The following is a 12553-nucleotide window of genomic DNA, read 5'->3' as shown; positions in this document are numbered from 1 at the left end:
TCTCGGGTGGGAATCTTTCCAACACAGGGATCAAACCCACGTCTCATGCATCAACGGGCAGATTCTTTACCTCTGAGCCACCAGGGAAGGTTGTCGACCTTAGCTTCTACCCCTTTTCAACATAAATGATGTATAGACACTAATTTCTAAGATTTGAGAACTCAATGGATATGAGGAGCCTCATGATCACTTCAGATTGGAACATGTTAAGTTTCAGAAGATGACTTTGCAGTTAAGCAAGAGGTTCTGAAGACAGGTAGAGACATATGGAGCTAGAGCTCAGAGAAAAAGTAGCATGTGAAAGAAAATAAAAATTGATCAAATGTAAAAAACGTAGTTTTTTTTAAAAGAAAAAAAAACTGAAACAACTTTAAATTCAATGAGACTTAATAAAAATTAAGGGATAAAATTAAGACATAGAAGGGCAAGAATTAATTGAATGAATTTTCTTTATTAAATACTGGCTTCCCTGGTGGCTCAGACAGTTAAGAATCCACTTGCAATGCAGGATACTCAGGTTTGATCCCTGGGTCGGGAAGATCCCCTGGAGAAGAGAATGGCAACCCACTCCGGTATTCTTGCCTGGGAAATCCCATGGACAGAGGAGCCTAGCAGATTACAGTCCATGCGGTCGCAAGGAGTCAGACAAGACTGGGTGACTTTCACTTCACTTTATTAAATAGAGGTTGTAATCCACAATCTTGGAACCTGGAAGATCAGAAAGATGAAATACTCTAATCTGCTCACAGGGTCCTGTGGGAGGCCTTGACTTTTCTGTTTAGGCAAGGCAATATTCTTTCACAAAGCATTTTCTAAAGAAGGACAATTCACAACTCTCCCCAGACCTCCTCCCAGGCCTCCACATTCACACATATCTATCCAGCAAAGGAAGCAACACACTAGTTATATGAAGAGTGTGATCATTAAGTTTTGAAATCTGTTCTCTATTTTCCCCAACCATCATCATGGCAGGAAATCCATTCTCAAATTTTCATCCTTTCTACTTTAATACAAAAATATCTCAATCCTAGAATTGACTAATATTAAGACTAACCGGGAAGTGCCACTCCAATCCAGAACTACTAGTATGGCCATTCGTCACTGTTACATGTAACTGATAGCCTATTCTGGTAGACCAGGAGCTGGCTCCAAGCCACTAGACAAGCATCAAATATGTTCTCAATAAATTCAATCTGTGGCATTAAATGGAATCTTTTTGTTTTTGTTTCTTTAAGGAAAGGTAAGCTTTCCTAAAGTTATTCTTGGAAAGAAATCTGGGGGAAAGGGTCAGTGTAAACAAGGGCAGAAAAAAGCTCATTAAAGAAGTAGATACTCTTCAACTGACAGAAAAACCACTAAATTTGAGAAGGATGCAGAATCAAATTGAGTGAAACACAGAAAGATATGTACCGTTGGGGTCACCATAGAGGAAGTCACCCAAGCCACAAAGGCTTCTTTAGAGGCTATTAGGCAGTAGGGATGGAGAAGGAAATGGCAACCCCGCTCCAGTGTTCTTGCCTGGAGAATCCCAGGGATGGGGGAGCCTGGTGGGCTGCCATCTATGGGGTTGCACAGAGTTGGACACGACTGAAGAGACGCAGCAGCAGCAGCAAGGCAGTAGGGACTGCGGTCATCCTCAAAGGACGGACTATAAAAAAGAGATCCAATCCTCACAATGGAGTAGAAAGATGCTTATAAAGATATACTCAAAAAAAAAAAAAAAAAAAAAAAGAAGATATACTCAACAATTAGAGATTGAAAAATATTTCAGAAAACTTTATCAAAAAGCACAACAATCCACACTGGTGTTGGCTGTCTTTAATTCTTTAAGACCCTGTGCATCTGGGGAAATCGGGGACTCTCTTTTCCTCAGGAAGGAGCTGAGGGGCAGACATGGCCTCCACGAGGTCTGTCAGGCCTCTTTCTGCTTAATTATCATTCCTGCCTGGTGTCTATCACAATCAGCAAAGACAAGGGTTCATCAATAGCCCTTCCCCAGCAATCAAAGGAAATCAATCCCAAATGTACGGTCCCACCTGATCCCATCAGAAGATCCCCGCTCTTGCAGAGGGCAAGGACCTGGGAGTGACCCAATGCAAGACACCAGACCCTCCAATGTGGCCCTTTCCTTCTGTGCTCCGCAGGAAAAGCCAACCTACAGTCAGCTGGACAGAAGGGACGCCACACCCACCTCTGCAAACAGGAAAACCCTGGTCCTCCTGGCCTCCTGGGCCATTAAGATAGCACAACACAAGAGCCATGGGGAGCAGCCTCAGACCAGCTGCTGATGCCTAAGTTATCTTCTCCTCACTGGGAACCGCCTACTGCTTTCTATTTAACATAATTCATCAGCCAGATTAGAGCGGGTCATTCTGCAGCATATGAAGAAAGCAAGGCTGATAACATAACTTGACACATCAAAAATATTCCTCTGCGAACAGCCTGAAGAGCTGTTGTTTACAAAAAGCTGTGAGCAGGCAAAATAACCATACAGCCCACAGGTCAGTGGGCAGTGAGCCTGCTTATTGCTCCTCATTTCATTTTTGAGTAGCTCAGCACAACTGTAACTGCTAGTTAACAGACAGACTGGGTCCTGACTATCAAAAAAATATATATATATATACCCTCAAAATGACTCTGCCAGGAGGCAGAATAAATACATTTGAAAAAGGGCGGGGCGGGGCGGGGGGGCACTCCCAGCCAGTCACTGGTCCACAAACACTGGCTGTGAAAATCCCAGCACTCCAAGACACGAAGCCAGACCAGCAGCTGAGCGGTTTCTGATCTCCGAACCAGCTGCCTTTGATGTGAAGTTCTCCGTGTGCCTCCGATGTGAAGACATTACAACTGAGCAGTGCTGGGAACTTTCCCATCGCGGTTCACTGTGTACTGAAACTGGCCCCATTCACTGTCCGAGTTCCGAAAAGGCCACGGGGATTCATGATTAAAGATCAGCATTCGCCTAATTCTGAGAGGCAACTTTTCTCCTGGTAAAACGCAAAATGCCCTCCCCCCACTCCAATCCAAGGGGGAAAAATGCACATCAAAGCGCTAAAGTTACTATGCATTTTTTGCCTTTGTCTCTTGGCGCCCTGGTTTTCTTGGCTGTCCTTTATTCTCTCACTGCTCAGCTGCTCCAATTTAGGAATAAGAACTCAAAAAAAAAAAAAAAAGGAGCAGTTGGCTTGGTGCTGTTTCCACGATTCTGCAGAATCTCAGTCTCTCCATCTCTCCTTCCTTCCCTCTCTTCCATCCCCTCCCTTTCTTTCCTTCTCAGATTCAAATCTCCACGTCACAAACCAGAACGCCATTCAAGCCTTCCATAAACGTTAAGAGAAGTTCCGCGCCTGCCAGGGGAAGCGAAATCAGGGCTGACTTTGATCGACACCGAGAAGGGGGTACCTCAGTCCTCGGTTCCTAGATGGCGGGTTTGCCCGGTCCACCACCTAGCCCTGCCGCCCGGATCCGGGGCAAAGTCGTCCGCAGTCTTTCAGGCCGGTTCTCTGCCTCTCTGCTTGTATTTTAACTCAGCCCGGGCGCAGTCAGAGAATCTAATCCCAGCAACAAAGCCGGGGGCGTATACCCGCCGTGATGAACCGGTCGGCCTGCCCGCCGCCCCCTGCCTCCCACCCCCCCACCCCCGACTTGCCTTTGAAAAGACAGGCGTTGGGGCCAGAAAAGGACTATGTCCGAGGCGAGGAGGAGGGAAGCGGCGGGATACAAGTGGCCGGAGTGCTTTGAGTGTCGTGGTTTGTTTACGTGTCTCTTAAACACCCAGGACCCACGGAGGTGAGCCCGGGCGAGTCGGGCGCCCCGCGAGAGTCGCACCGCCCCGGGCGCCGCGCAGACCGCTCGCCCCTCGCCTACCGCCCGTCTGGCGGGCCCGGGGTGAACGGGGGAGGCTCGCGCGGGTTTGTCTGACACTTGTAAATGGAAGTGGGATCCAACTTGGAAAACAAACGCGCCGGGGTCTGGGGGCGGGGAGGGGCGGGAGACGGGGGAGAGGAGGAGAAAAGCTTCTTCACCCGGCGGCGCGCCCCGCGCTCCCCGCCGGCCTCCCGCCGCGGCGGCTGCAGGTTACCCCGCCCGGAGGCCGAGCAGGGACCGCCGCGCGGGGCGCGGGGCGCGCGGGACGGGCTGGGCCGGCAGACTGGGCGAGCCCGGGCTACCGAGCGCCCGCTCTCCAGGCCGCGGGCGCCTCTCGCTCCAGGGAGCCTCGCCGAGCCCCACGCCAGGTCCCTGCAGGCTCGCTCCCTCCGTCCTCAGCCTTCCAGGGATCCCCTTCCACTGCCAGCTCTGCCCCCATTATTACGTGGAGCTACAGCCGCAGGATGCCGCCAGCACACGCACACGCGCGCGCGCGCGCGCACACACACACACACACACACACACACACACACACACACACGGCCTCCTGTCCTCTCGTCGCAGGCTGCCCCGAGGCTCGCTGAGCCCGCAGCCACACTCCCGCCACCCCCGCGTCCTTCCCCCAGCGCTCCCCAGCCCACAAGAGCCGGGCTGGGAAAAGCGAACAATGCAAGTTGCTTTCCGCCAAGCCTCATCGCGGTCCCCGTTCAACCGTCTCGGAAAGCACACGCGACACGAGTCGGCGGGAGAGGGGAGAGAGGAGTGCAGACCACAGCGAGGCTAAAAATCCCCGGGCCCTGCGCCCCGCGCCGGCCTGGGGGCCCGATGCACTTTAGCTCAGCGACCCCCACTGGCGGCGCTCGAGCGCGCCGGGCGAGAACCCTCCCGGCCACCTCTGCCACCGCCTCGCCCGCGCGCCGCAGACCCCCGCCCGGACCCCGCAGCCACACTGGTCCCGGCGCAGGGGTCCACCCGGCACCGCCTGGGAAGGGGCCTGGGGAGTGGAGCTGGCGCACGCTCGCATTCGACCCACTCGGCAATCCCGGGCGGTCCGCAGCGCACCCCCAGGACGCCCAGCCCCGCGCGGCTTTCTTTTCAAAGACAAGCCACCTTCACGCACGCCCGCCAAAACCCGTGCTCTCCCAAGGCACTCCGTTTGCTGTCCCCACGGGAGCAGGGACAGTCCCACCTCCCCCCTACTCCACAAGAAAAACTGTCGCCCCCGTCCCAGAGTCGCGGCCGCTCGGTACACCTCACCCCGCCCGACCCCGCACACCAGAGTCACACGCGGAGCGGACCCGCGGAATGTCTCCTAACCCTTTCCCCTCCCTGGTCAAAGTGGAGTCTGGGCTCTGCTACAGCCGGCGCCTCGCCAGGCAACGACCCAACTTGAGCCTCGGGTCCCCAAGTGCATCCTTTGGCTTCTGAACGCCCCTACAGCGCCCCACCAGCAGCGGCCACCGAGCAGGCTCGCCGCCTGGCCCTCCGATCCACCTGCAGCCGGCAGGCAGCCGGGAGTCGGGGGCTGGGTGCACCGTTCTGCAAGCCGCCCCGCGCCCCCTTTTCCAAATCCTCAGCCCCAAACTTGGCCAACTCTCCATGCCAGCCTCCCGGCTGCCGCCGCCGCCAGGCCGAGCCTCCTTCTCCTCCTCCTCGCGGCGGCAGCCAAGGCTGCCGAGCCGTGCCGAGGCAGGAACTTTACCAGGTGAAAAGTTTCCCCCGCGCGCCCCGCCGGCTCTCGCCTCCCCGAGCCCCCCGAGCCCCCCGTTCCCATCCGGCAGCTGCAGCTGTGCGTCTGGCGGCGCCCTCCAGCCGGGACACCCGGCAGCCAGACCACGGCGTTCAAGATGCCCACGCACCCTTGCCTCCGCCGGCGACGCTCCGCTCCACCAGGCGCTGTCCGCGGGCTCTTCCTCGGCCGGCGCTCCCGCCCGGGCCGAGCCGGCCACCCGGCCGCGGCCGCCGCAGTGCCCGCCGCGCGCCCGCCGGGGCTGGAGCCGCTAGCAGAGGCGCTCGGGACGCCGCCGCCACCGCGGGGGCTCGCGGGCGGAGGGGCGAAGCCGGGAGGAGGGGGCCGGGGGCGCCAGACCCCGATCCGCAGCGCAGCTCGCGGCGCAGCTGCCGGGAGGAGCGCCCGCTCCCGCGTCTGCTCCGAGCCGCCGCCGCCGCCGCTAGTGCTCGCCGCCCGGCTGCTCCGCGCTCCCCATCACCGCCGACGCCGACGCGCGGCCAAGCCCCTCTCCCTCGCCGCCCCCCTCGCGCTTCTCTCCCGCTGTCTCCTCCTCCCAAACCGCCGGCGCAAAGGGCGAGGGGGGAGAAGCCGCGCGGCCGGGATGACTCGCGGGCTCGGAGCGCCGCGGGCGGGGGGACGGGGGCGGGGGCCGGGGGCGGCGCGCAGAGCCTGAGGGTGCTCCAGGCGCCCGGCCTGGAAGCCGGGCTAATTTTAGAGCTTGGCTTCCCCAGCCGCTCTCTGGGGCTCCAGGATACCGAGAACGTGTCTTCCTGGCGCGGGTGGTGTTGGTGATGCTGGCTCCAGAAAGCTCGCCCTCGCAGCTCTCGCTCTCAGGCCAGCCACGGCCCCGCGCGAGGGTCTCACACGTGCCGCTCTCACGGGACCGGGGAGGAAACCACGTCGAGGTTTACACGACTTATCTAAGATCCCGAGGTGACTTTGTACCTGGAAACCATCAGATGTTGCGCATTTTGATTCTATATGTGCGTCCCAGACAGGGCTCCCGGTACTTGCCCACACATTTTTGGACCCTGGGGGTCCCCTGTGGAGAAAGGGTATCTTCCCGTGGCCCATCTTCTTCCCTTCCCGCAAACCGTTTTAAACCATTTTGGTTGAAAATGGAGGAGAGGTACTCTCAGTGGAGTGACGGAGTGACTTGGGGCTTGGTGATTTGCAACGCCAGCCTGTCAGTCCGCCTGTTCCAGTAACTTCTGCGCCCTCACCCTTCCCAGGATCCCAGACCATGCGCTCACCCCACCCGCCACGTACGCACTGTTGCTGCGGGGCCTACACTCACCCCCGCTCTGTGTATCCCGGCCTTTCTCCCCCCTCAAAGCTGAGCGGCCATCCGAGCACCCCGCCCGGCCCCCTTTCCCACTCCCCATAGGCGGCAGCGCACTCTGTCCCTTAGGCAGGCGCTCGAGCTGGCACCTTCCCTGGGATGCTCTCTGCCAGGCAGTTTCCCCCGACTCTACCGCTGGTATCACAGGGAGGTGCCGCAGGCCTGCGGATCTGTTCTCCAAAAGAAATCGTTACTTGTTTTTAAACGGTAAAATTCTCCTTGGGGAAGGAGTTAGGGGTAGCTAATGGGGACTTTGTGCTCAGGCACCAGAGCGAGCCCTTGGAAGAATCAGCGGAGTCTGCCTTTCTGGGCCTCTGCCTTGTCCCACTTGCACAGTGGCCCCACCGCCGTCCGCAGGCAGAGGGCTTCCGGCAAAGGCCTGCAGCAGCCTCGCAGCCTTGACTGCCCCATAAAGTACAGCACGCTCTGGTCTCCGCCTGGAGACTTTAATGTGAACACTGAAGAACTACGAGGGCTCCCCGTACATCAGGTAACTCGGAGGCCATCAGCATGTTGTTACCTAGGGCTTCCTTGTCGCGGAAGGCCGGGAGATGGGTTTGGAGGGAGGGAAAACCACCGAAGGGGCTAGGAAGACTTTCCAGTCCTCCAAAATATTATCAATTGAATAACTCAGTTCTGATTTTATGTTTATGTCACTAGCTTTCTAAGGCGTTGGGAAGTTTATTACATATGTGTGTATATATATGAACATGTATATATGTACAAACATATATGTGTGTATGTATATATATGGGGCTTCCCTGGTGGCTCAGATGGTGAAGAATCCACTTGCAATGCATAAGACCCAGGTTTGATCCCTGAGTGGGGAAGGTGCCCTGGAGAAGGAAAGAGCAACCCACTCCAGTATTCTTGCCTGGAAAATTCCATGGATAAAGGAGCCTGACATGCTACGGTCCATGTGGTCACAAAGAGTTGGACACGACTTAGCGACTAGACAAGGATAACATATATATATACATATATATATGTATATATATATATATACACACAGTGGGTATACAAGGATAACAAACATATATATATATATATATATATATATATATATATATACACACACACACACACATACAGTGGGTATACATGTCTCTGGCACGACATTTTTCCTGTGACCAGCAGAATTCAGCTAACAGCATCAAAGGTTTTAACAAATCAGTGCATTTCCCAACCAGGTACTTCTATGGAAGTGCTGAAACAAGTTGGCTCCTGAAACCAGGCACTTTGGTCAGTTAGCGGTTGTTTGGCCACGAGGATGCTCATGGAAAGAGTGCTGGCAAGGAGACAAAACGTCTTCCACCTTCTGCCTGGGAAGACTGCCAGGTGAATGTAGGTGTGGCTACTGCTACAGCTGCTGCCCCTCCTGGATTTCAGCTCCTGAGAATGTTCTCTTATGCCTCAGAGGCACCTTACAGATAAGTACAGAAATCTGTCTAGGTTTCAGCCTCCCCTATCCCCAGGCAGTACATAGATAATAAAGTAAATAGTCTTCACTCCCTTGGAAGACATAAGCCATTACAGCAGGGGGTGACACACTTCGTACAAGAATGATAAAGTGTTTTATCTAGTGGGACACCCCTCTGGTCATTTAAGATATGCATAACATTTAATACGCATTCTTAAAAGGCCGTTTTATTTCTTTAAAAGTGCCTACTGTGTGTTAGTACTGTGGTAGGCTCAGTGCTGATAAAGGTACACTTTATGATAGCAGGGAATCTGTTTATGACATTTATGTTTCTATCCCCAGTTCCCTACACGAGGCCCAACACACTCAATGAATATATAAAACTCAATAATATTCAAAGGGTAAACAGATAATGAAAGCTTGTAATCGCCTGTTAGACCCAACGAATATGAGACATAGGATATAATTGAAAAAATACGAACCTATAAGAAAATAATGTTATGTTACTTGCTATATCACATCTCCCATTTGCCACCTCCTATCCTCAGGGCTCCACACGTGTCTTTTAGCCATTGCTGGAACCAAGTTCTAAACGGGCTCCAGCTGGCTTCAGTCTGACAGTGTCCGACCCTCAACCTCTCTTACATCTTTCCTCCCATCCAGAGGCTTGTTGGTTGAAGTTTTGGTGTAGACTAAAGCCCAAAAAGAAGTGCAAGAGCTTAAACACTGGTGATAAATCTTTGACCAATGGAAGCCCATAGATAAATGTTCCCTTTACCATCCTCCAACAAAGCATCCTGAAATGTGTTCCATAGAACTTCCTGGGTGGTCTTCCTGAAGAGCCAGGCTCCCTTGAAGCAGAGGCCAGCTTGATAACACATCCTTGTACTGGCTCTCCATCCTTAGCTGGGTCCCTCACTGTCCCTCACATGCTCCCTGAGGTCACACACTCCAATAAAGTACTTCAAGTAAGTCTGTTATCAGGCTCTTTGTTTATCACAATCCCAGAGAATCACTCACCATCAATCCTAAATATTTACAGTAAGGAGCAAATGATTTTCACAATGTGCTAAGTACACACACACACACACACACACACTCTCTCTCTCTTACACTGGCTCCTCTTTGTGATCAATTAAATCCCACACAGATCTGTTCTTAATAATCTCATTCACTTTGTTTCTTTGCTCATAAAAAAATGCAGAGGAACTTGTCTGTCTCATTGCTAACCTTCCATAAGCATTTCAGAACAGTTTGCCTATTGGACTATTGAGAAACGTGATGGAATTTCTTCCCTGGAAGTATTTAATCAAAGGATAGGTGTTTATGAACTTGGGATAGGAGTGGATCTGTCCAGAAACTGTGGTACTAGGATGTTTTGGAAACAGATAAAATCAAGTTATATGATGGCAGGGAGTCAGTTTAGGGAGGTGTGAAATGAGCGGGCCCTGGAGGGAGGCAGAAAGACTGAGTTAGGATCCTCGCTTTCCACCTTCACCTTCTGTATTATCGTGGATAAGTTACCTAATTTCCCTAGATTTTAGTTCCTTCATAGAGAGCTTGGAGCAGTACAATGATAAAATTATTGTAAGAATGCTGCTGCTGCTGCTAAGTCTCATCAGTCGTGTCCGACTCTGTGCGACCCCATAGACGGCAGCCCACCAGGCTCCTCTGTCCCTGGGATTCTCCAGGCAAGAACACTGGATTGGGTTGCCATTTCCTTCTCCAATTGTAAGAATAAATAAGATAATTCATAACAGCATGTACTCAGTATATAATGAGTACCCAACAAATCTTAGCTATTCTTGTTCTTTTAGAGACAAATCATTAGGCAACTACATTATAGCATCTGAGCTTAAAGTCAGTGCTAGAAGCCAGAACAGAGTTCAGACTTACTACTATCCCTTCCATGCTAAAATTCTGTGATACTCACTTCAGACCTGGAAGGGCATCTTACTATTCACCTCGCTGGTGAAGGCCAAACTTTTATTTAAATACAGCAAAATGATGTTCCAGATATTCAGTATCATGCGGTCCATAAACTGTGTGTGTATAAGGGGATCACTCACTGGTGGGTGAGGACATCTGTTTACAGCCTTTTTTGCACCTCATTAATAAACAGACCTGCTCAGATTTCTTCAGGAGGGGCTTGCCTTGCCGGGTCTCTGGTGCTGCACAGACCGACCTTACCTCTGGTGAGCAGGGGCTACTCTAGTTGCGGCTCATGGGCTCCTCATCGTGCCGGCTTCCCTTGTTGCAGAACATGTTGTGGATATGCGGGCTCCAGTAGTTCCAGCTCGGGGCTCTAGAATGCAGGCTCAGTGGTTCTGACCCTTGGGCTTACTTACTCCATGGCATGTGAGATCTTCCCAGACCAGGGATCAAATCCACGTCCCCTGCATTGGCAGGTGGATTCTCAACTACCGGACCACCAGGGATAGCCCATCTTCCTTAGATTTCAAATTCACTTTTTGCAAGATTATATATTATGATTAACAATGACATCATATAGTATATGCACGAGTGCTCACTCAGTTGTGTCTGATTCTCTGTGACCCCATGGACTTTGGTCCACCAGCCTCCTCTGTCCATGGGATTTCCCACAGAAAAGTACTGGAGTGGGTTGCCACTTCCTCTTCCACAGGATCTTCCCGACCCAGGGACGAAGCCATGTCTCCTGCATTGGCAAGTGGATTCTTCACCACTGAGCCACCTGGGAAGTCCCCATATAATGCATATGTGACTAATTATAATTCAAATATTATCATAGAAAAACATTTCCTCATTTGACTCTGCATATTATAAAACATCAAAGAATACAAATGAGATTTTGGATACACTTTATGCTATTTGAGTCACGGACATCTTTGATCAAACTTACAGAACCTCTTTTTAAGAATACACGTGTGCACACATATACATCTTGCTCTCTGTCTCGGTAGTTTATGAGTCCCTCTAAGGTCCCTCCAAAGAACCCAGATTAAGGAAAAGTTTGTGCATTAAAAATTATCCTGAAATTCAAGTTCTGTTTCTTCAAGATTTTAGTCACTGAGCTAGCATTGCTTTTGCAGATTTACTAGAAGGAATATGTAATATCTCAGGGTTTGGAAATGGAAACCCACACCAGTGCTCTTGCCTGGAAAATTCCATGGACGGAGGAGCCTGGTGGGCTACAGTCCATGGGGTCACAAAGAGTCGTACATGACTGAGTGACTTCACTTTAGCTCCAGGGTTTGGAGGCATAAACCGTACCTCAAATGAACTTGGATTATTTCAAACTCTTAAGAACTTACTCTTAAAATAAACATGTATATCCAAGGCCACGTGTGTTGGGGGACCCACTGTGCAACAAGAACTTATCTGAATTAACTTCCACTTACACAAAAAAAGCTTATTAAAAGACAAGGAATTAAAATGTGCTAATTTGGAGTTTACAAACTCCAAATTAAAACTCAACAGTAACTAAATTACAACAATATAACTACAGGATTTTTTTCAGAACTTAGAAAAAGAGAGATCTTGTTACAGAAGAATATTTTATCACTGATGTTTTTAGAGTTGCATGTCTACAATAATACTAAAGAACAGACAGGACTTCCCAGGTAGTACATAGGTAAAGAATCCATCTGCCAATGCAGGAGATGCAGGAGACTCAGGTTTGATCCCTGGGTCAGGAAGATCACCTGGAGGAGGAAATGGCAACCCGTTCCAGTGTTGTTGCCTGGAAAATTCCATGGACAGAGGAGCCTGGCAGGCCACAGTCCATAGGGTTATAAAGAGTTGTACACAAGTGAGCACCCGTGAGGAGGGAAAGAGCAGGCTGAGTTTTCTTTTCAAATTCTCTATGTACAGCTAGCAATTCCATTCCATCCAACACCTGCACGTGAGTCAGATCTCTCCTACTGCCCCACCTTTTGAACACAGGCCACTGATGATTCTTGCAGGGGTCCTTTTTTCGCCACTGAACTATCCTAAAGCTGACTAATCCCAATCTCCCGTATTTTGGAACAACAACCAAAGAAAACTTGGACAGTCCTAACCACTTGGCTTTCACCAAGCAAACTGTCTTACTGTCCTTATCCTTTGGGAAATTTCTTTTTATACATCTGTCTTTGGCTGCAAATCTCCCCTCTTTGGCTACGTGGAGACTAATAATAAATGAAATATCAGACACTCATTTTTAACACATCTG

The 12553-nt window shown here is 51.3% G+C and overlaps 1 protein-coding gene across 1 annotated transcript; it reads left to right on the top strand.

Annotated features, from left to right (window-relative positions):
• Window positions 1–3930: 3930 nt before the first annotated feature.
• On the top strand, window positions 3931–6391 carry LOC133068808 (basic proline-rich protein-like). The gene is made up of 3 exons (XM_061159763.1): window positions 3931–4235; window positions 4494–5243; window positions 5308–6391. Exons 1-3 carry the CDS (start codon window positions 3931–3933, stop codon window positions 6389–6391), a joined length of 2139 nt encoding a protein of 712 aa, XP_061015746.1.
• Window positions 6392–12553: the final 6162 nt, after the last annotated feature.

Source organism: Dama dama, chromosome 2 (genome assembly GCF_033118175.1).
Source record: "Dama dama isolate Ldn47 chromosome 2, ASM3311817v1, whole genome shotgun sequence".
NCBI classification, from domain to species: domain Eukaryota; kingdom Metazoa; phylum Chordata; class Mammalia; order Artiodactyla; family Cervidae; genus Dama; species Dama dama.
This window is presented reverse-complemented; position numbering and strand designations above follow the sequence as displayed.

Coding starts and splice junctions, on each gene's coding strand:
- LOC133068808 (XM_061159763.1), top strand. CDS start 3,931: ATGGAAGTGGGATCCAACTTGGAAAACAAACGCGCCGGGGTCTGGGGG. Junction 4,236..4,493: donor CTCGCCGAGCCCCACGCCAG/GTCCCTGCAGGC, acceptor TCCTTCCCCCAG/CGCTCCCCAGCCCACAAGAG. Junction 5,244..5,307: donor TACAGCCGGCGCCTCGCCAG/GCAACGACCCAA, acceptor ACGCCCCTACAG/CGCCCCACCAGCAGCGGCCA.